Source organism: Thamnophis sirtalis, unplaced genomic scaffold, assembly GCF_051295495.1.
Source record: "Thamnophis sirtalis isolate CommonGarterSnake01/CBP01778 unplaced genomic scaffold, rThaSir2_p1.2 scaffold_13, whole genome shotgun sequence".
In the NCBI taxonomy this organism is placed as follows: Eukaryota; Metazoa; Chordata; class Lepidosauria; order Squamata; family Natricidae; genus Thamnophis; species Thamnophis sirtalis.
This window is the reverse complement of record NW_028261393.1, coordinates 31,757,336-31,780,206: the sequence shown is the minus strand read 5'-3', so window position 1 is coordinate 31,780,206 and position 22,871 is coordinate 31,757,336. Positions and strand designations below refer to the sequence as shown.

The following is a 22,871-nucleotide window of genomic DNA, read 5'->3' as shown; positions in this document are numbered from 1 at the left end:
GCAATAGATTTGTCAGAATATTCAAATGCTTCTCAGCCAGTTTGTTAAATGTAGGCTGGATGACACAATCTATTGGGGAGGCAGAGCCGGGTTAAAAACTGAAAGGGGAGATTGGACTGGAGGACCTCTGAGGTCTCTTGAAGCTCTGTTATTCTATTTTGTTGTTCTTTCTATAATCATCCCTCCCCATCAAACCCAAAGAAAGCCTGGAATGATATAGGATCTCCTACCACAGGCAGGAGGTTGGATTAGAAGACTTCCAAAGTTCCTTCCAACCCTACATTCTATGTTATCCCAATGAGCGTCCCCACCTCATGCAAATTGTGAAGAGAACAAGTCCCCAGGACAGCCTCCAGGGTGGCAGCCTCCATGCCAGGGAATTTCTATCCCTGAGATGCAGGGAGAAATCCACCCATACCCATCTCGTCTCTGCCCTTGCTTTTCTGAAAACAATTAAAGCTATTATATTTCAACTATTATATTATGAGCCATGGGGGCGCAGTGGTTAGAATGTAGTATTGCAGGTTACTTCTGCTGGCTGCTGGCTGCTGGCTGCTGGCTGCTGGCTGCTGGCTGCTGGCTGCTGGCTGCTGGCTGCTGGCTGCTGGCTGCAGTTCGGCAGTTCAATTCTCACCGGCTCAGCCTTCCATCCTTCTGAGATGGGTAAGCCTTCCATCCTTCCAAGGACCCAGATTGTTGGGGGCAAGAGGCTGACTCTGTAAACTGCTTAGAGGGGGCTTTAAAGCACAGTGAAGAGTATATGTCTAAGTGCTATTGTGATTGCTAGTTCTGAGCCAGTGACGTGCGGTGAGGTTTATGGCTGGTGAGGCACTGATGTTATCACAATCAGATTTACAAACATTAAAACCCTACAAATTATCTTAACCAATATTTGATTGGCAGCAATTAAATGGTTATCTTTGAGGTGTCATATCAGCATTTTTTACACATACTGTAGTACACAAAAAAGCACATTTAATTGAAAAAAAATGAAGTTATTATGGGTCTTACCATTATTTATAAATGAAGTCCATCCGCCGCTCCTTCTGAAGAAAGGCATCTGTGACTTGCTCGTAGAATTTTTCGTTATCTTTTAATTTTAAAAGTCTCTCTGTCTCAATGGCGATCATGGCCAGGGAAGACAGTCGTCCTTGATTGGTCTTGTTCCGACTATATGTTTTTAGTCTCTTCAGTGCTGAGAATGACCGCTCCACCGATACTGTCGTAGCTGGAACAGTGAGCACAAGCTGGAGCAACTTTGTGGCCTGAGGAACAGTTTGAATGAGATCTTTCTGGGCCAAAAAGCTAAGAAGCTGTGCAGGAGATTTACATGTATCCCTGATCACTTGTGAGCTGTACAGTCCAATGAGATCCGTCTTCAGTTTCACAAAGTCAAAAAATCTGGCATATTTTGAAAGGCTCTGCAGTTTCATGTCATCAAAACGTTGGGACATTTCACTAAATTTTGTGCAATCCACCAAACCAAGGAAAGTCAACTCACCAAAATGATCAAACCTAGCCTGCATTTGATGGTTTATGTTCTCCAAAATATTACAAAAGACTCGTTTTTGTTCAGATATAATCGACTCTCTACGTCCAGTCCCTGTCAGGCCAAGTGAGCTGCATTTCTTCTCAAATCGGTCATATAAACTGTTGAACTCCAGTTTCATGCGCTCAAGAGCTGTAAAGGTGTCACGGATGCGTGCAAGATAATATTCAATGTCCATCACTTTGTTTTGCAGTACTTTAAAAAGTGTGTCAGTTTCACTGAAAATGTCCTCATATGCCACAAGGAGAAAGCATGTTGATGGTTTTGACAGCCACCGATCGTATCCTGTTGCCATCATTAGTGTGTCATTGTCCCAGTTGTCAGGATTTTCTACAATGACATGAAATAACGCGCGCAGATCATTGTGGTGCATGCTTATTGTTTGCACCAGCCTAGAGTTAGAACTCCATCTTGTGGGCGCTGCTCTGGGTAAACGGCGCTTAACAACTTCATCCAGCAAGTGAGTGCACTTTGTGGACTTGCTGAAAAATGACGCTAGTCCCTCAACTGTTTTAAAAAATGTGCGACACTCCGGCATGCACTTTGCTGAATGCAAAAGCACCAAGTTCAGCTTGTGTGCATAACAGTGTGTAAACATGGCTTCGGGCACTTTTTCTTTTATTTTAGCTTGCACGCCATTAAGTTCTGATGCCATTACAGCGGCCCCATCGTAGGTCTGAGCTACAAGCTTTCCAACACAGTCATACGTCTCCAACACTCTCAGGATATACTCAGCAATTGCGGGAGCACGTCTGTCCTCACTCACATCATCAAATCCCAAAAACGCCTCCTTCACCTCACATTTGGCATCAGTCATAGCCACATACCGCAGTATGACAGAAATCTGAGCTCGGTTTGTGACATCTGTGGTCTTGTCTACTTCTACAGCAACAAATGGAGTTGCACTGATCTCTTTTTTAATGTCATTTCTAATGACATCACTGACTGCTGCAATTAAATCATTCTGTATTCCATTTGACAAGCCGGAAAATACAGTGGATGTTTTCAAATGTTTAGCTAGCCTGTCATCTTTCCTAGCATAAGAATGTAAGAGTTCAACATAGTTTCCACGATTGGTAGAGTCTGTACTTTCATCATTTCCACGAAATGCCAGCTGCTGTTTGGCGAGGAAGCAGGTGGCTTTGATGAGATCTTTTAAAATCTCTCGGTTTTCCTTTACCTTAGCATTGTGGATGCTGATATTGAGTCTGTGTTGTTCATCTAAAGCTATGTCTATCCTGGATATGCCGAATGTTTTTAGTGTGATCTGACTATGTATGTGGTTGGTCGACTGCTCATGTTTGCTGAGGCTTCTCTGCAAATTCTTCAGGTCACAATATCCCTTCTGAGTCCAGACATTGTCGCAAGTTGAGAAAAGAAGGCAGGGAAAGCAGAAAAGGCGGTTTCTTACTGAACATCCACACAACCAGCCTTTTCGTGTGTACCACACCGTTTGGAAAGAGCGGGTATTCTGTCTATTCCTTTGAAGCAGGCCGTTTAGCTCCGGTGTTGGTCTTCCTTTAATTATTATCTCCTGCTTTGATTGAAAGTCCAGTTTAGAAAAATCTTTTAGTTTAGAAATGTAATCCTCCATTTCTGAAAGTGGAAAAGGTAAGGGGGGGGGGAAATGAATGACTGCACTTGACTTTTTAACTCTCATACAGAACCACCAAAGAGATTAGTTTCTGGCATTGTCTGCATGGATGGAGAATTGGAGATCTACATGGATCTTCAAAAAGTCAGAACTTTCCCTGGTCACCTGGTGGAATCACAAGGCGACTGCAGGTAACACAAAGATTCCACAATTGTGCAAGCATTACCCAAGATGCCGAGGAACAGAAACATTTCACATTTTATATAAAAAGATATTCATGAAAAACTTTATGAAATAGTTGCTTCTGCAACTTAGCATATTGCTGTTTTTCTTTCATCTATAGCATTTCAAAGAACAAAGTTACTGTCACCGCTGGAGGACGGTAACAGAAGGGGCTCCAGCTGCCTGCCCCATCTGCCGCCCGTCTTCGGGGACTCGCCCAGCCCATGCACTTTAAAGTGCCGGCATGGCTTGGCCGCCATTCAGCGAAAAATGTTTGTCAAATAGATAAGCTAAAATATATTTTTCTAGAGCCTGACCTTTTAAGTTTCCCTTCCCACTCTCTCAACCTAAATTAAGGATTCCTTGCTAGAATATATACAAGCCTTAACTTCCAGATGCACCTAACCCCCAGAGAAGAGTAACTATTTTTAATGTGTTCAATATCATGTTATGGGAAATGTTTCCTGGCTAGGCACACTGTGGGATTGATCTGTAGGATATTTTAATATGCCCCTAAAGTGAGTCCTTTCTTTGTTTCCTCCCCTTTCATGGGACGAGGAAAGAAGACACAAAGTATATTGAGCACTCTGCCTGTTTTCTGATGCACTCAGTGGATGAAGAGGGAAAGTACACAGTAATGAAAAGGTAAAACTGCATAGGGCTGAAATGTTAAACCTGAACAACACTATTACAAAGTGTTCAGCTTTACGCTTGTTCATGCTTTCCCCTAAAAGTACCACTGCCACCCACTTGCCCCTGTGGAGTGTATTGTAATGTAGACTGCCTAGTTATTACACTGGACTTGAACCACATCTTCCTCCCTGGTAGAGACTATCCACCCAGCATAATCTCCTCTTGTTAATTTATTCCTGTAGCAGAGAAGGATACCACAAACCCACCTTTAGGGATTTATATGCATACCCTTCTAAGGTTTAGAATAATAGGGAGGAAGTCTCACTTAGCACCTGCAATTTGCAATGTTTGACATTGCTTTATTATACTCTTGCTTTTGGAAAAGAAGTCTACATGCACAAGGAAGAAAGGGGGAGGGACCAACTTCTATTTCCTAAAGAAACACATAATGAACACACAGCTGTGCTTCAGAAGCATTTCCAGTGCTGACAACAATGAAACTCACAGCCTCTTTTTCGGTCTTGTCTGAAGAGTTAAATGTTTGGCTTCAATTTTATTTTTAAGACCTGTACTAATTTACCTGGTTTCATAGGAAGAAAAAAGAATTTTTTTAACTTTTATTTTTATGGGTTTGTGTTAATTTTTTGTTGTCTGTTTATATTGAATAATTTGCTACATTTGTAAAATGTAAGAGGTATATATAATATATGTATATTTCTAACGTACAAAATGAAACTTTTCTTTTCAAAAATTTTTCTTAGAGGAGAGAAAAATATTTTTTCAGGAAAATTTTTAAAAAGCAGCAGTGAAAGCCCCCTTTTCCCTTGTTTCCCTCCTTCCCTTTTTGAAGAGTAAATCAACAACATGTGATCTAAAGCAGTGTTTTTCAATCACTGTGCCGCGGCACACTAGTGTGCCGTGACATAGTGTAAGGTGTGCCGTGGGAAAAACACTTTATATATAGTCAATATAGGCACAGAGTTAAATTTTTTTAACATTTTCTAATGGTGGTGTGCCTCGTGATTTTTTTTCATGAAAAAAGTGTGCCTTTGCACAAAAAGGTTGAAAAACACTGATCTAAAGTGAAGGGATGAACACAAAGAGGACATAATTATGTATGTGTTTTTAATGCAGAGGTCCATGCTGTTCTTGTCTCTTTGGTTTTCTTGTTTTTGTTTTGTTTTTTACAGGCAGAGGGCCATTGAGTAGGGATTCAGAGGGGGTGGGGTTCTGGTTTCTTTTTTGCTCTAGCAAAGGAGGAATTACAATCAACGTTTTAGCGTGCCAGCAGGACTCCCCCCCCCCCCATTCAGCGAAACTGCCGGCATGCCTTTAAATGCCTGCTTGTCTTCCGCACGGGCCAGCGCAGAAGCCAAACCGGCACTTCAAAGTCATGCCGGCACTTTAGCTTGCCCCTCGGCCGTCATTCAGCGAGACATGTTTCGCTGAATAGCGGCCGAGGTCTAAATTGCCGGCATGCCTTTAAATGCCTGCTTGTCTTCCGGGCGGGCCAGCACAGAAGGCAAGCAGGCTCTCATGCCGGCACTTTAGCTTGCCCCTCGGCCGTCATTCAGCGAGACATGTTTCGCTGAATAGCGGCCGAGGTCTAAACTGCCGGCATGCCTTTAAATGGCTGCTTGTTTTCCGCGCGGGCCAGCACAGAAGGCAAGCAGGCTCTCATGCCGGCACTTTAGCTTGCCCCTTGGCCATCATTCAGCGAGACATGTTTCGCTGAATAGCGGCCGAGGTCTAAACTGCCGGCATGCCTTTAAATGCCTGCTTGTCTTCCGGGCGGGCCAGCGCAGAAGGCAAGCACGGAAATATTGCTGGGACCATTAGCTGCACCTCCTGGGGGCTTCGTTTGGCTACCATCGCCCCGGAGAGAGAGTAAACGGACGGAAATATTGCTGGAACTATTAGCTGCACTTCCTGGGGGCCTCGTTTGGCTACCATCGCCTTGGAGAGAGAGTAAACGGACGGAAATATTGCTGGGACTGAGAAAATTGGGCGGCTGGTTTTGCCTAGTGCCGCAGCAGTCCCTCCGGATGGCTCTCCTCCGTATCTGGCCCCGTTGTCGTTCCGCCATTGTCCCCTCCCTCCTCCGCTCTTGTTTAGTCAGGTGGCCCTTCAGATGTGACTCCTTCTCTGCCTGTCCCCACTGCTGTGAGGTTTCCTCTTGTGTTTTCTGCCTGGCACTTGACTATCCCCTATTGTGACATCTTAACATCTGGCCTCCTCCTGCCGCGGCCTCTGGATTTCTAGGCTCGCTGGCACGCCTCCATCTGGCTCTGATTATTGCCACCATTACCATCTGCCAGTACCCTTGGAGCATTACTCTGGATAATGCCTGCGCAAGAAAACCCTCTGCCATCTTTGACTGTTCCGGACTTTTTGGACCTTTTCAGATCCACAGAAGAGGGGGATACGAGACACTCCCCTACACACCTTATTTGGACTACAGCTGGACTCCAGCTATTCTAACCATCCCGAATGCTGAGAGCCAGTTACGTTATCTGAACTTGCATTTTTAACAACTGCGCAATCTATCTTTTCTCCTCTTTTCTTTCTTCTTTTCTTCTTTCTTTTGTATGGGATATGCATGGGATATGTATGTGATTGAGTGAATGTTCCCACTTTTATTACTTATCATTGTTGTATTTTTTGTGTTTTTAATTACTACGTGGGGATTGCCTGGGTGAGTGAATGAGTATGTATGATTCGGAGGACCTGACGAGGAATGCGGGGGGCACTGGGGTGGCTGGGGGGACCAGAGACACAGGAGAGGGCCGGAGCATTACGGTCGTAACAGGGAGGGGCAGATATGGCGGGGACTTTAGGGCTAGCCATTACCGGGGAAGGAGGGTTCGCTACGTTACAGAGATCCCTCCTTCCGGCCCTACGAGTCCCACTCCGAGGCCAGATGGCGCGAGCAATCAGGACCCTGGTCTCAGGCTGCTGTCGCTAAATGCCAGGTCTGTGGTTCACAAGGCTCCCCTCGTCCGGGACTTAATTTTAGACGAGAGGGCAGACCTGGCATGTATTACTGAAACCTGGCTGGGCCCGGAGGGAGGAGCCCCCCTCGTAGAGATGTGCCCAGAAGGATTTCAGGTGCTGCACCAACCGAGAGCCTAGGGAAGGGGTGAGGGTGTGGCTATCGTTATCCGGGAGTCGTTAGCACCTCGTAGGATCCCTGCTCCGGAGCTTGTCGGGTGTGAGTCTCTGCTGGTAAAGTTGGACCTCAAGGGTCAAGTGGGTCTGCTGTTAACGTACCTGCCTCCCAACAGCGTTGCAGCAGCCCTCCCCTCGCTCCTTGAGTCGGTAGCCGAGCTAGCAATTGAGTTCCCTAGACTTATGGTCTTGGGGGACTTCAATTTGCCTTCGCTCGGTGAACACTCTGATGGGGCGCAGGAGTTCATGGCTTCCATGATGGCCATAGGCTTGACCCAGGTAATCCGGGGCCCAACCCACTCAGCGGGTCACATGCTCGACCTCGTATTTCTCTCGGAGCAGTGGACTTGTGATCTTGGTCTGAGGGGTAATGAGATCATACCCCTGTCGTGGTCAGACCACTGCCTACTGAGGCTCGACTTTCGGAGACCAAACCCCCACTGTAGGGAGAAGGAACCGACTAAGTGGTTCCGCCCCAGGTGACTTATGGAGCCTTTGAGGTTCCAGACGGAGCTTGGGGTTATTCCTGATACTCTCGCCCACAGTCCGGTGGAGACTCTGGTTGCTGCCTGGCACTCGGCAGCATCGGAGACCCTTGATCGGATTGCGCCACTACGGGACCTCCGAGGCGGCGGATCCCGGAGGCCTCCTTGGTTCACTGAGGAGCTCCGGGAGATGAAGCGCCGGAGGAGACGCCTAGAGCACCTATGGGGTCTGATAAATCCGTATCGAACCGAGCAATCCTAACAACCAGCACCAAGGAGTACATCAGGGCACTTAGGGCAGCAAAAAGATCTCATATTGCCACCTTGGTTGCGTCCGCTGAGTCCCGCCCAGCCGCCCTGTTTAGGATAACCCGCTCCCTCCTAAATAGGAGGGATACGGGGGAACCCTTGCAGGGTAGAGCTGAGGATTATGCCCAATTCTTAGCGGACAAAATTGCTCGGTTTCGGTCGGATTTGGACTCCATCCCTGCAGTTCCAGCCGAGGCACAAGAGGATGAATTGGTAGACCACCTCTGGGTTGAGTTTCAGGATGTCGCCCCTGGGGATGTGGACAAGGCCATGAGAGCTGTGAGTGCCTCCACCTGTGTACTGGACCCATGTCCCTCATGGCTGGTTGCCAACAGCAGTGAGGTGACACGAGGCTGGATCCAGGCGGTTGTTACCGCCTCTCTTCGGGAGGGGCACTTCCCCGCCGCACTTAAAGCGGCAGTGGTGAGACCCCTCCTGAAGAAGCCATCTCTGGATCCAGCTGCCCTTAACAACTAACGTCCAGTCTCCAACCTCCCTTTTGTTGGGAAGGTTGTCGAGAAGGTGGTGGCCTTCCAGCTTCAACGGTCCTTGGAGGAAGCAAGCTATCTCGACCCCTTCCAGTCGGGCTTCAGACCCGGCTACAGCACAGAAACCGCTTTGGTTGCATTGACTGATGATCTTTGGAGAGCCAGAGACGGAGGCCATGCCTCCATCCTGGTTCTCCTCGACCTCTCAGCGGCTTTCGATACCATCGACCATGGTATCCTTCTGCGACGACTGCGGGAGGTGGGGGTGGGAGGCACTGTGTTACGGTGGTTCTCCTCCTACCTCTCGGACAGGTCGCGGTCGGTGTTAGTGGGGGGGCAGAGATCGACCCCTAGGCTCCTAACATATGGGGTGCCACAGGGTTCGGTCTTATCCCCCCTACTATTTAACATCTACATGAAACCGCTGGGTGAGATCATTCGGAGGCACGGGATAAGATACCATCAATACGCGGACGATACTCAGTTGTATCTGTCCGCCCCATGCCAACTCAATGAAGCGGTGGACGTGATGAACCGGGGTCTTGAGGCCGTTATGGACTGGATGAGGGCTAACAAGCTTGTACTCAACCCGGAGAAAACCGAGTGGCTGTTGTGTTTTCCTCCCAATAATTCGATCAGTCTTCCATCGCTCAGGCTGGGGGGTCAAATTTTATACCCCTCAGAGAGGGTTCGCAACTTGGGAGTCCTCCTGGATCCACAGCTGACTTTTGACCATCATCTGATGGCTGTGACCAGCGGGGCATTTGCCCAGGTTCACCTGGTGCGCCAGTTGCGACCCTACCTGAACCGGGAGGCCCTCACAACAGTCACTCGGGCCCTTGTGACCTCTAGGCTGGAATACTGCAATGTGCTCTACATGGGGCTGCCCTTGAAGAGCATCCGGCGACTTCAGCTAGTCCAGAACACGGCCGCGCGAGTGATTGTGGGTGCACCTCGGTTCGCCCACATAACACCTATCCTCCGCGAGCTACGCTGGCTACCTGTTGATCTCTGGGTGCGCTTCAAGGTGCTACTTGTCACTCATAAAGCCCTCCATGGTAGTGGATCTGCGTACTTGAGAGACCGCCTCCTGCCAATTACCTCCCTGCGACCAATTAGATCACATAGATTAGGCCTCCTCCGAGTTCCATCTGCCAGTCAGTGCCGACTGGCAACTACACGGAGGAGAGCCTTTTCAGTAGTAGCTCCGACCCTTTGGAACGATCTCCCCGTGGAGATTCGTACCTCACCACCGTCCAGACCTTCCGCACAGCCCTTAAGACCTGGCTAGCCCGTCAGGCCTGGGGATAAAGATAACTTGTCCCCACCCGAATGATGAATGAATGTTGCTTACTATTTTACTTCTATGTATTGTTGTGTCTATTGTCTGTATCCTCCCCTCCTTATTTTATGTAAGCCGCCCTGAGTCCCCTCAGGGAAAAGGGCAGCCTATAAATTCTAATCAAATCAAATCAAATCAAGCAGGCTCTTCAAAGTCATGTCGGCACTTTAGCTTGCCCCTTGGCCGTCATTCAGCGAGACATGTTTCGCTGAATAGCGGCCGAGGTCTAAACTGCCAGCATGCCTTTAAATGCCTGCTTGTGTTCCGCGCGGGCCAGCGCAGAAAGCAAGCAGGCTCTCATGCCGGCACTTTAGCTTGCCCCTCGGCCGTCATTCAGTGAGACATGTTTCGCTGAATAGCAGCCGAGGTCTAAACTGCCAGCATGCCTTTAAATGCCTGCTTGTCTTCCGCGCGGGCCAGCGCAGAAGGCAAGCAGGCTCTTCAAAGTCATGCCGGCACTTTAGCTTGCCCTTCGGCCGTCATTCAGCGAGACATGTTTCGCTGAATGGCGGCCGAGCTCTAAACTGCCGGCTTCCCTTTGCGCCGGCCGGCCATTCAGTGAAACATGTCCTGGTTTGTGGCCGGGCTGCACGCTTGCACTTTAAAACCAGGACAAACCAGGACATGTTTCGCTCTATGGCGCACCGAGGCGGCATGGCTTTAAAAAATAAAAAAATAAAAAAAAAATAAAAAATAATAAATGAAAAATGAAAAATAAAAATAGATGTGCCAGCCCACACGCCAGCAGAGGGGGGTAAAAAAAAAACCACACATACACGCACATACACATAATAAAAACAAATTATATTTATTTACATTACAAATAAACTGAATTCCTCCCCCCCCCCCCCCTCGCTCTGACCCACATACCTTCCAGCTCCATTGAAAATGCTAGATTTGGTCTAGCCAGGGCCAGGCAGGCTAGGCTAGTTGCTGCTAGAGTCACCACGTGGATAACTCTGCTTAAACATTTTAAAATAGGCTCTAAACAAAGTGGCCTCTGCAGGAGGAGGCGGGAGTATCATGTGCCTCATTTGCATACGCAATTTTCAGGTTTTAACCCTTGGTTGACACTTAAAAGGCGAAAAAATCCTTAAGCAAAGGAGGCCGATAGTTCTCTAGCCTCCTCCTATTAACTGCACTAAGGAGACTCAGAGTCACTGTGACTTAGAGTCTGGGAGCAACTACCTTGGCCTTTTTAATTATTTTGAAAATAGTTTCCTTTCCCTCAGGAGACTGGTGAGGCCTCGCCTCCCCTGCCTCTAGTGACTGCACGTCACTGTTCTGAGCACAGTTGGTAGACCCAGGTTGCCTTGGCAGTTTGGTTTCTGTGAATTTTGGTTGTGTTGGTGATTTTTCAGTGTTCTGGAGCTTTTGAAATAGATGTAGCAGGAAATGATCAGGCTGAGCCCGAGGGAGGGATCAAACACATCATGTGTCTAAAGTTCCTTTGCCCTCATAAATTCAACCCTCCTTGAATTCCATTCATTCTTACCTACTGCCAGTTTGCTTTGACCGTTAGTTCAGATTCTTGTAGACAGCATTAATGTACAAAAATACCTATATTCTTTTCAATTGCCTGGACTCTCAATTTCCTGCATTTGATAAGGCAATGTAGAAATGTTTGCACAACTAGCCAGCCTTTGGGATAGTCACGTATACCCTGCTGATCTCAGGACTGGATTATGCAATGTGCCTGGAAGTTACAAAATTCAGTGGCCCAAGCTGTATAACAGGCACCTCCTGGATGCCTGTGTCACCACTGCTAAGCAAGCTACATTGGAGCCAATTGGATTTGAGTGCAATTTAAGGTGCTGTATGGCAGAAGGCTTGGAGAGGCTGCTTGTCTCCAGTCATTTTTGCCTGCCTAATACCTTCTGGCAAAGAGGGTGTCCTTCAGGTCTCTTTGAAGCTACAAGACGTGGCCCTCTTGTGAAACCTAGAAAGCCTCCCCCCCCCTTCTCCTGAGGTTCTCAAAAGTTTTGAAAATCTGGCTTTGATTCCTTTGAACCCTTTGATTGATGTTTGTTCAATGGCCCCCGTTTTGTTTTGTCAATTTTGTTGTCTATTAGATTATTTTAGTCTCAGCTGTTCAGTTTAATGGGTTTCTTTTAAAGACATTTTTATGTTTTCTCTAGTTTTGTATGCTGCCCAGAGTCCACTGGAGTTGGGCAACCAGTGAGTTTAAATAAATAATTAAATTAATAGCAGGAGGAAACAAATTAATTGGATTAGAAGGAATGCTCAGCAGATTTTTAGCCAACACAAAATTGGGTGGTGAACCAACCAATAACTTCGGAGGAAATCCTCGAGATAATTAAACAGTTAAAAGTTGGGAAAGCACCTGATACAGATGGTTTGACAGTGGTTTATTAGAAAAAAATACAATTAGAAATGGTAGAACCCCTTAAGGGGGTTAGAAGACTTATTTAAGGAATTATTTAACAGAATCCAAATGGAAGGAAAGGTCTTGGAGAACAGCTTTTATATCCCTGATCCCCAAAGAAGATCAAGATCTCAGCCAGCCAAAAATTATAGGCCTATATCATTACTTAATGCAGATTACAAAATTTTTGCCAAAATATTAGCAAACAGGTTGATGTTAGTTATACAGCAACTGATTCACAATGATCAAACTGGTTTTACACAAGGGAGACAAATGAGAAGTAATGTAAGACAAATTGTTAATATATTGGAGTATCTGGGAAAGAATAACCAAGTCCCTGCAGCGCTTATATTTCTGGACGCGGAGAAAGCATTTGATCGAGTGAATTGGCAATTTCTAATAAAAATAATGCAAAAGATGCAAATTGGAGAGTACTTTATACAACCTATCAAGGCAATATACCAGGAACAAACAACACAAATTATAGTTAATGGTAGCTTAACAGAACCTTTTAAAATTGCAAAAAAAAAAGTACAAGACAGGGTTGCCCCCTATCGCCATTATTGTTCATTTTAACCTTGGAATTATTGCTGAATAAAATACGGGGGTCAGATGACTTACAGGGAATTAAGATTAGACATCATGAATACAGATTACAAGGATTTGCAGACTACTTGGTTGTAACTTTAACCCAACCAGGGAAATCTACTAAGGTCTTAATGAATATGATTAATCAATATGGTCAAGTATCTGGGTTTAAAATAAATTTAGGCAAAACAAAGATGTTAGTTAAAAATATGAACACAAATCAAAGAGAAGAATTAGAAAGAATAACAGGATGTGAGATAGTAAAAAAGGTTAAATATTTAGGAGTTTATATTACAACCTCAAAGGGGAAATTATATAAGTATAATTACGAACCATTATGGCACAGAATTCAGGTAGAAATGAAAAAAATAGGGAAAATTACAACTGTCTTTGTTGGGAAGGATAGCAGCAGTAAAAATGAATATTTTGCCCAAGTTTTTATTTCTTTTTCAAATGATACCAATACTTTAAAAAGATGCAAATTTGGTAGATTGGCAGAAGGGTATTAACAAATTTGTCTGGGCAGGGAAGAAACAAAGAATAAAACTTAAAATAATGCAAGACGTATGTGAGAGAGGAAGCTTGAAAACACCAAATTTAAAATTATAGTATGAAGCAGTAGTTTTATCAATAATTAGTGACTGGATCAACTCAACGGAAGATAGAATACTGAACATTGAAGGGTATGATTTGGTATATGGTTGGCATGATTATTTGATATATGATAAGAAGGTGGATAAGACTTTTAAAAGTCATATTTTAAGGAATGCTCTACTGTGTGTCTGGAAAAAATATCAATATAAGTTAAATGACAAGATTCCCATGTGGGCAATTCCCAGACACGCAATAGAGAATATAAGCATACAACAAAAACAGGATGTAACCACATATAGACAGCTTCTTACTACAGAAAGAGGTATATTACAGTTAAAATCTCTGAATGTATTAAAAGAGGAAAGGGTAATTTAAACATGGTTTCAGTATGGTCAGTTACAGGACAGATGAAAAAAGACCAGAAAATCGGCATCACACAGAATGAAGACAATCTAATAAAACAGATTAGGGATCAAAGCCTAATGCATATAAAAAGGTTATGTAATATATTGATAGAAATAGATTCTGAAACTGAATTAGTTAAAGACTGTATGATAAAGTGGGCACAAAATTTTGAAGAACCAATAATAATGGAGACATGGGAAAAGATATGGGTAAGGAACGTAAAATTTATGCAAGCCCAAAACCTGAGACAGAACTTCTATAAGATGTTTTATAGATGGCACTTAGATCCTAAAAAAATTGGCTTGTATGTATCCGAATTTACAACCTAAATGCTGGAGATGTGATTGTGTTGATGCTATGTATTACCATATATGGTGGACTTGTAAAAAGGTTAAAGCATTCTGGATAAAAATATGGTGGATTATGCAAAATATTCTTTAAAAGAGGATAAAGTTTACTCCTCAGTTATTCCTATTAGGTATAATTACAGACTGTACAGTCATAGAGACTAATATGATTTTGAATCTTACAACGGCAGCAAGATTATTGATGGCGCAGTACTGGAAGAAGGAAGAACTACCTACTATTCAAGAATGGACACTAAAAGTAACAAACTTAGCAGAGATGGCTAAAATATCAGCATATTTTAAGGACCATTCAGATGAGAAATACAAGCTGGAATGGAGAAGATGGATTGATTATATTCAGAATAAATATGGGACTAAGAAATTCCAGATAGCTTATGAATGAATGCACAAGCAAGGATACAATATGCTTAAAGTTGGCTTTACAAAAGGGGAGTTAAAGTACAAGTGAGGGATGATGCTAAAGTCTGTTAGCTTATCTTAGAATATGGATGTTAATGTTCATACCCTGTATTTGATCTGGGAGGTTGGGGGGGGGGGGTTGGGGGGGAGTGGAGGTATATATTTGTAAAATATAATTTTTTAAAAAAATTTCAATTAAAAAAAAACAAAATTGGGTGGGATTAAAAACAGCCCAGAAGACAAAAATAAAAGTCAAAATAGTGATATGCTTGATGTTTCAATTAGCAATCATCATGCCTCTGGTTAATCTCATTGGTTAGACAAGCAATTTGAAAAAAATATGATGAAATTTAACAGCGATGTATCCAAAGTTGGCTACTGGGACAGAGCGGGGGAGGGGTATTAAATAGCCAGCTATAAATATCTGAATGCCTGTCTGGCAGCAGACCGTACATTGGGAGGAGACCCCGAATTGCAGCTCAGCCATTGGTATTTGCAATCCATGTAGCCCCCTTGACCCTGCTGTGGAAGTGGGAGTGACTCTTATCCCAGTCCTGGAAGACTTGCCTGTCTGTTCTATTCTTAGCCACAGTTAACCCTGTTCAGCTCCTGTCCTCGGCCAAAGTTAGCTGTGTGCTGCCCTCTGCTGAGGTCTTTTAAACAGTTGCTCTTATTTATTTATTTCTCTCTCCTAATTAATATAGGTTCCCACCTCACCAAAAGCATCTCCAAGCTTTTTGTTTGTAAGGTGAATCTGAATCAAGAATGCCATGTGGCTGCAAAAATGGCAAATACAATATTAGATTTCCTCAACAGAAGTAGAGTTTCCAAAGTCACGGGAAGGAATCAGTTCACTTAATTCACCTCTCTTCAAGACCAGGTCCAGTTGTGGGAGCGGGATTTTAAGAGGGATGTGTGAATACCAAAACAGGTCCAGAGAAGTCAGTGGGGATGATCAGGCATAAGCACTAGGTTTTGTACAGAGAAATATAAGCAATTGGAATGTTTTCCCTTCAGAAAGAAAGACTATGTTGTGTGTCCTTGTTTATGGATGTGTTTATGTGTATGTGTGGTGTATGCACATGTGAATATAACACTCTTTAGATATCTGAAAATATGTAACAATTAAGAGCAAGATCATAACACAGTGGAAGACAGAAAGCCAGTTTATTTGTTTTCAGTTTTCTATATCCTGTATGCTGCCAGAATTGCTCATTTATGGAATGGAATGGAATGGAATGGAATGGAATGGAATGGAATGGAATGGAATGGAATAGAATAGAATAGAATAGAATAGAATAGAATAGAATAGAATAGAATAGAATAGAATAGAACAGACAGAACAGAAATCTTTATTGGCTAAGTGTGATTGGATTGACACAAGGAATTTGCGTTTGGTGCATATGCTCTCAGTGTACATAAAGAAAAATAAATAAAATACATTCATCAAGAATCATAAAATACAACACTTAGTGATAGGCGTAGGTTACTAATAAGCAATCCAATTATACTAATGTCAGTGTTCCAAATATCATGCAGAATTAAATCAGAGTCCAAGGCAGAGCTATCCTTAAAGTCCCAATTTAATAAGACAGACATGTTGGGGAATCCCAATTCTGGAAGTTACATCGGATTCCCACCCAGTTGAAAGTTCATGATCTTGTCCCCACTCCCACAGTTCATTATATGGTCCAATCTTCTTCTTCCACGCTGGCAACTCCACTCAGCTGGTTCCGGTCAGGTGCAGAGAGGCGGAGACAAAAGATGACCTTGGGTTTCTAGAAAAGAATGACAACAACACTTTCCACCATTCTATTCCTTTCTATTCCCCTCTCCCAACTACTACACTAATGAAACAGCACAGTGAAATAAAAGAGAGTGTGGCAGGCCAAAGATGCTAAAAGGGAAATAATTGCAGGCCTGAAAGGCGGCCTCTCCTCAGAAGAAAAACGTTTCCTGAAAAGAGAATAACATAAAAGTTAACATAACACAATTAACCACCTCCCCCCCCCCTCAGGGGGACCCTTTGGCTTATCAGGAAACTTCTTGTGGAATTGTTCTACTAATTTCTCCACTTTTAAGTTCCAGCTTTTCACCTAAGTGGCTTCAGACAAAGGGTAACCCTTCCATTGAACTAAATACTGTAAGCGACCCCTATTCAGCCTGGAGTCTACAATCTTTTCCACCTCAGATTATTTTTCCCCTTCTATCACTACAGGAGAAGAGAAAGCTTGGGTGGATGCTCTTATGCTAGACCCAATTACTGGTTTCAACAAGCTACAATGAAATTCTGGGCCAATTTTCCCTAGACTTCTGGGTAGACTGAGTTGAACTGTAAATGGGTTAACTATCTTCACTAGTTAGTGTGGGAATGGACCTAGAAATTTTGGACCAAATTCCTTGCTAGGCATTCTTAATCTTATGTATTTGGTAAACACAAAAACTTTGCCCCCCACACGGAAGGGGGTTTTGAGCGAGCAGTGTTTATCAGCTTGCTTCTTGTAGGCTTCTGCCACATCTGCTAGAGCCTTCTTCGTATTCTCCCATCCTTTCTTTAGCGTGTCCATCCATTCATTCAAAGACATGGAGAAGGGAGGTTCTCTAGACAGCTCAGGCATGGCAACAAATTCCATGTCACTGGTAATCTGAAAAACCGTTAATCCGATGCTGCTGTGGACCGCATCGTTGTACGCCATTTCAGCAAAGGGTAGCAAGTCTGACCAGTTGTCTTGCTGATAGTCCACATAACACCGGATGTATTGTTCCACCACCGCATTGGCACTCTCTGCTGCGCAGTTCATGCTGGGATGAATCTCTGAGCTCAGTTCTTGTGTGGACCCAATGGATCTCAGGAGCTCTCTCCAGAACTTGGCTGTGAACTGGACTCCGCGGTCTGAAATGATCCTCTTGGGCAAGTCATGCAGGCGATAAATGTGTTTCACAAACATTTTCGCTAATTTCTTTGCAGATGGCAACCCTGAGCAAGCAGCCTGCTTGGAAACCAAATCAATAACTGTCCAGATTACTCTGTTCCCACTGCTGTCTGGGAGTTCCACAATGAAGTCCATTGCAACCTCTTCCCATGGTCAGTTAGGGCTGGCCACTCGTAGCAGTCCAGGGGACTTCTCCGGTAGTGGTTTCATCATTGCGCAAGTAGCACAGCTTTTTACATAATCTTCCATCTCTGATTCCATCTTTGGCCACCAAAATTGACACCTGGCGAGGTGGAGCGTTTTTAGGAATCCAAAGTGGCCTCCTAGTTCCACCTCATGGCTTCACTGTATAACTTTCAGCCTCAACCCCGTGGGAACATACAGTTTGGACCCCTTCCAGGTTAATCCATTTTCCATCGTTAGGATTTCCTGGTTATTGTTGAGCCACTGGTCTGTTGGGAGCGCCAATTTAATAGCTGTGATCAGCTTATCCTGGCTTCCATTACTGTCATACTGACAAAACATCCCCCAACAAGTTTTTTGGTACTTGTTGGACCCCTGGGGGCCCAGGATATGGGCTCTTGGATTCAATCATCCCTGGATGGCCCTTTTCCTCCACTGGTGGTAGTGGCTCAAACACAATAATCAATTTCCTACCACCGTCTTCCCACTTTATCGTAGGCTTCCACTTGTCAAGCCATGCAAGCCCCAAGATTATTTTTTCTGGCATCTCTGGAGCCACAATGAATCTGAGAAGCTCATAGTGGCGGCACACTTGTAACTTCACCAGTAGTTATTAGCGTGGCTTGGGCCCCTCCAATTAGTGTTCCATCTACCTGCTCAACCCGAATGGGATAGGCTAGAGGTCTTGTGCTTATGCCTAGTTCTTGACAATCAACATGCTGATTAGCATTGAGTGCAACCGGTGTCTACAACTGCTTCAACTTCCCCTTCCACCCCCATCTCAGGTACTTGGAGGTTGACTTGGAAGGCGAAGGGGAGGATGGGTGCATTCACCATTGGGTCATCTTCAGTATTTTCCTCCTCCGAGACTTTTCCATTGTTAGGACTCTTCGTCACTTTAGGTTGGGGATCCTCTTCCAGAGGTTGTTTGCTCTTTTCCTCCTCCGAGGCCTCCCCCTTGGTAGGACTCGTCGTCACCTTAAGTTGGGGATCCTTTTCCAGAGGTTGTTGGCCCAGATGACTCTTCTGTGGTGGCATCTGGGGCCTTCTCGTTACCGCCATGGTGATTGGTACACACGTTTGTTCTTCAGCATTTTTCTCCTCCGAGGCCTCCCCATTGGTAGGACACTTCGTCACCTTAGGTTGGGGATCCTCTTCCAGAGGTTGTTTGCCCTTTTCCTCCTCCGAGGCCTCCCCCTTGGTAGAATGCTTCACCACCTTGGGGATCCTCTTCCAGAGGTTGTTGGTCCAGATGACTCTTTTCTGGTGCCATCTGAGGCCTTCTCTTTACTGCCATGGCGGTTGATGCGCACGTTTGTGGCATTGGGGCTGGAGCCAAGCACTCTGACACTTTGTGGCCAAGTTGAGAGCAATGGTGGCATTTTATTGGCCCCCACGAGGGAAGGGACCTAGTTACATCTCTAAACTTAGGAACCGCCTCATCACATTGTTCCGCTATCCATTCTGTAGCTTCCCCCTTGGCAATCCCTTCTTCCATTGTTGAGAACCTTTCTCTGTAGGAAGGTGGGGTAAGAACCTGTGGGGCATTGCAGGGGAGACTGGTGGAGAGGTCAATCCCTCGGTTGGCCACTGCCCAGTTATCTGCCATGGTGCCATCTGCTGAGGGAGGGCAGTTGCCCACTGGCATCCCTTCCATCCATGACCTGGGATTAAGACCCATCCCGGGGTTGCCTGATTCACAGGTTGCAGTTCAACCAACGATGGCTGGCTAGGGGGGTTTATGTGTCAAGGCCCCCTCTGCTGGCTTGGAGGATTTTCCCATGTTGATGGCCAAGGAGGTGCCCACTGGCATCTTATCCATCCATACTCTGGGAAGAAAGCCCAATTTGGTGGTGCTTCATTCACAAGCTGCAGCCCAATTTCCAGTGGCTGGCAAGTGAAAGATGCTGGCCAAATCCCTTCTTTCTGGCTGGATTGAATTTCCCATTTTGATAGGGAATCTGTCTTCAACTCAGTTGCAGGGTATTGGTTCATTTCATTTATCACTGTTTGGAAGGAGTCAAAATCTCCACTCTAGTTTTTTTTTCCAAGCCTTGGCTTGGGGGAAGGAGGGGGAGCATTTAGTTGCTCAAGTTGATCTAGGACTTTCAAACATCTTGTCACTTCCAGCTGTGTGCAGAATCTTTCCCCCACGGCATTCCTCCAGATGCTATAAATCTTCAAACAGCAATAGCAATAGCAGTTAGACTTATAGCTTTCAGCCCTCTCTAAGCGGTTTACAGAGTCAGTATATCGCCCCCACAGTCTGGGTCCTCATTTCACCCACCTAGGAAGGATGGAAGGCTGAGTCAACCTTGAGCCGGTGAGATTAGAACTGCTGAACTGCAGATAACAGTCACCTGAAGTGGCCTGCAGTACTGTACCCTAACCACTGCGCCATCTCGGCTCTTCTACAGAAACTCCTACGCACTCTGAGGCTTCGCAAAGAAGCTTCAAACAGAAATTCCTTTGCACTCTGAAGTTTTGCAGAAAAGCATCTTGTCCAGCTCATTTTCTTTGCTGATATTTTATGCTGACCGGGTCAGTCAGCATTGGGAATCAGCACCCCTCACCAGTCCCCATTCCAGGATGCTGGTGATTTATTTTGAAGTGAGAATTGGGATAATGTCAGCGTTCCAAATATCATGCAGAATTAAATCAGAGTCCCAGAGCTATCCTTAAAGTTCCAATTTAATAAGGCAGACGTGTTGGCATCGTACTGTGGAATCCCAATTCTGGAAGTTACATCGGATTCCCACACAGTTGAAAGTTCATGATCTTGTCCCCACACCCACAAATCCATCACATGGTCCAATCTTCTTCTTCCACGCTGGCAACGCCACCCAGCTGGTTCCGGTCAGGTGCAGAGACTGTCAGCGTTCCAAATATCATGCAGAATTAAATCAGAGTTGAAGGCACCATCCTCCCACTTGATCGTAGGTGCCCACTTGTCCAACCATGCAAGTCCCAAGATAATTGACTCCTGCATTTTGGGGGCTACAATGAATCCAATGAACTCATAGTGTCGGCCTATCTTCAACTTTACTAATTCAGTGATCTTTATGGCCAGGGCGCCCCCAATTAGGGTTCCATCTCCTTGCTTGAACCGAATAGGGTGGGTTAGCGTATACCTAGCTGCTCCACTATTGACATGCTGATTAAGCATCTGGTGCAGCCGGTGTCTATGATCGCCCCAACTTCCCCAACTTCCCCGTTCTGGGCACTTGGAATTGGGATTTTATGGTAAAGGAGGGAATAGGTGCACTCACGATTGGGTCGTCTTCAGCATTTTCATCCTCCTCCTCCGAGGCCCCAGGGACTTCTTCAATAGCAGGGTTCTCTATCTCCATTGGCTGCTGTAGTAAACGGCTCTTTTTGGGTGGCTTTTTGGGGGGTTTCTTCATTGCGCTGGCAGGTGGTTGCCACTGTTGTGGAACAGGAGCTGGAGCCAGGCATTCTGTTGCTCTGTGCCCCATCTAACCGCATCGGTAGCACTTTATGAAGGCCTCATGGGGGGTTGGTGGAGGCCTCTCAGCTCGCTGCTTCTGCGTACATTGGCCCAAAGGCTTTTTGGCAGGGGTTCCGGTACCAGGCTTTCGATAGGTGTTAATCTCGTGGTCTAGTATGATTGCAGTGGTATACCAATCTTGGAGACGTTACGGGATCCCCCTTACGGCACAAGCTTCTTTCAGTTTGAGATCTAAGGCTTTTTTGAATATGTAGACCGAGAGTCTTTCTGGCCAATAGCACAGCCTCTCAGCTATTCTCTGGAACTCCCAAACTAATTCCTTCACGGGACGACCAGCCTGTCGCAATTTGTGGATCTGGTCTTCAGCATCCACATTTTGGGCCACATCGCTAAACCTGGTGAGCATCAGTTGGATGAACCCATTTATATCATCTAGCTCAGGAGCCACTGCCTCGTGGAGCTCCGCTATCCACGGCGCAGCCTCCTTTTCATTCATCCCCTCTGCTATCTCTTGGATCAACTCTCGATCAGATGGGTATTGAGGCCCCACTTGATCAACGTAAGCCCACACTCAATTCAGGAAATAAGCCAGCTTATCTGGGGACCCATCGAATGTTGCACAGAACCGTGGGGGTGTGGGAGGAGGGGGCGCTGGTGGTTGAACGGGGCAGCTTGTTGGTTTGCTGCTGGGGGTGGTAAGTCCCTCCGCTGACCCACAACCATCGGTTGGGCAAAAGCCTGTGGAGGCATTGCTGGGGGGGGGGGCTGGACCTGGTGGCGGTCCCATTCTCTGGGTTTGTCCAGGAGAAGTTATCTGGGAAGGCGCCATCTGCTGGAAGAGGGCAGGCATCCATTGACATTGAGCCCATCCATGACCCGGGATGAATGCCCACTCTTGGTTTGCTTGATTCATGGGTTCGGAGTCACCCCTTTCAGCTGTGGGCAGGTGCATGTGTTCCAGGCCTCTTTCTGCCAGCTGGATTGACCTCGCCTAATTGGAGGGGGGTCTGGTTGCACTCCAGTAGGAGGGAGGGGTGCTGATGTGACTGCTCTAGGCATCAATCCAGCAGCAAGGGTGTGGGTTGATTCATTAGCTACTCTATGGAAGGAGCCCACATCTCCACTCCACTTGGCAGAAATTTCCCTGCAAGGAAAGGAGAATGTGGGGGGTGCCAGGTTCCACTGAGGGGTCTCTGAAGAGGCGAGGGTTTTTATTTCACTCATGTTTAACCATGGGAAATGGTCTGGGAGGCCCATTAGAGAAGGGCTGCAGGAGGGCGGCTGAGTTCTCCATTCATCAGATCTTCTGGTAATCATCCAGTCGTCTGTCGAAGTTTCCCTGACAACCCCCTCTTCTTCTAGCAGGCATTCCTTAGAAGTCATAAATCTTGATGCCTCCTCACAGAATTCCTTTCGCTGGGCCTTCAATTCCCTAATCTCTGCAGCTTCTATTAATTCTTTAAGAGGCACCTCTTGAGCCTCGGCCAAATTAATTGAGCTGTCAAAATTAGCTTTCTCAGCACCATGTTTTTCTTCCTCCATCTTCACTGAATTTTCGTACTGCCCAGGGTTGGGTCAGAACTGGGATTCAGTACCCCCTGACAGCTCCACAGCTTGGGATGCTGATAACGTATCTTAGTGGAGAGTTGGAATGATGTCAGCGTTCCAAATATCATGCAGAATTAAATCAGAGTCGAAGGCAAAACTATGCTTAAAGTTCCAATTTAATAAGGCAGGCATGTTGGCATCAAGCTGT

The 22,871-nt window shown here is 45.6% G+C and overlaps 1 protein-coding gene across 1 annotated transcript; it reads right to left on the bottom strand.

Annotated features, from left to right (window-relative positions):
• Positions 1 to 934: 934 nt before the first annotated feature.
• On the bottom strand, positions 935 to 21,611 carry LOC148043124 (zinc finger MYM-type protein 1-like). The gene is made up of 3 exons (XM_087728059.1): positions 21,321 to 21,611; positions 20,916 to 21,071; positions 935 to 2,894 (listed from the first exon to the last, which is right to left on the bottom strand). Exons 1-3 carry the CDS (start codon positions 21,609 to 21,611, stop codon positions 1,014 to 1,016), a joined length of 2,328 nt encoding a protein of 775 aa, XP_087584185.1. The 3' UTR covers positions 935 to 1,013.
• Positions 21,612 to 22,871: the final 1,260 nt, after the last annotated feature.

Excerpts from the sequence above, each read along its gene's own strand:
- LOC148043124 (XM_087728059.1), bottom strand. The coding sequence starts at position 21,611 with ATGAATGAAAAGGAGGCTGCGCCGTGGATAGCGGAGCTCCACGAGGCA. Across the intron at positions 21,072-21,320 it reads AACTGAAAGAAGCTTGTGCC|TGGCAACCACCTGCCAGCGC; the intron begins GTAAGGGGGATC and ends GTTCCACAACAG. Across the intron at positions 2,895-20,915 it reads ATGCTGAAGACGACCCAATC|AAGGGATATTGTGACCTGAA; the intron begins GTGAGTGCACCT and ends GTCTGGACTCAG.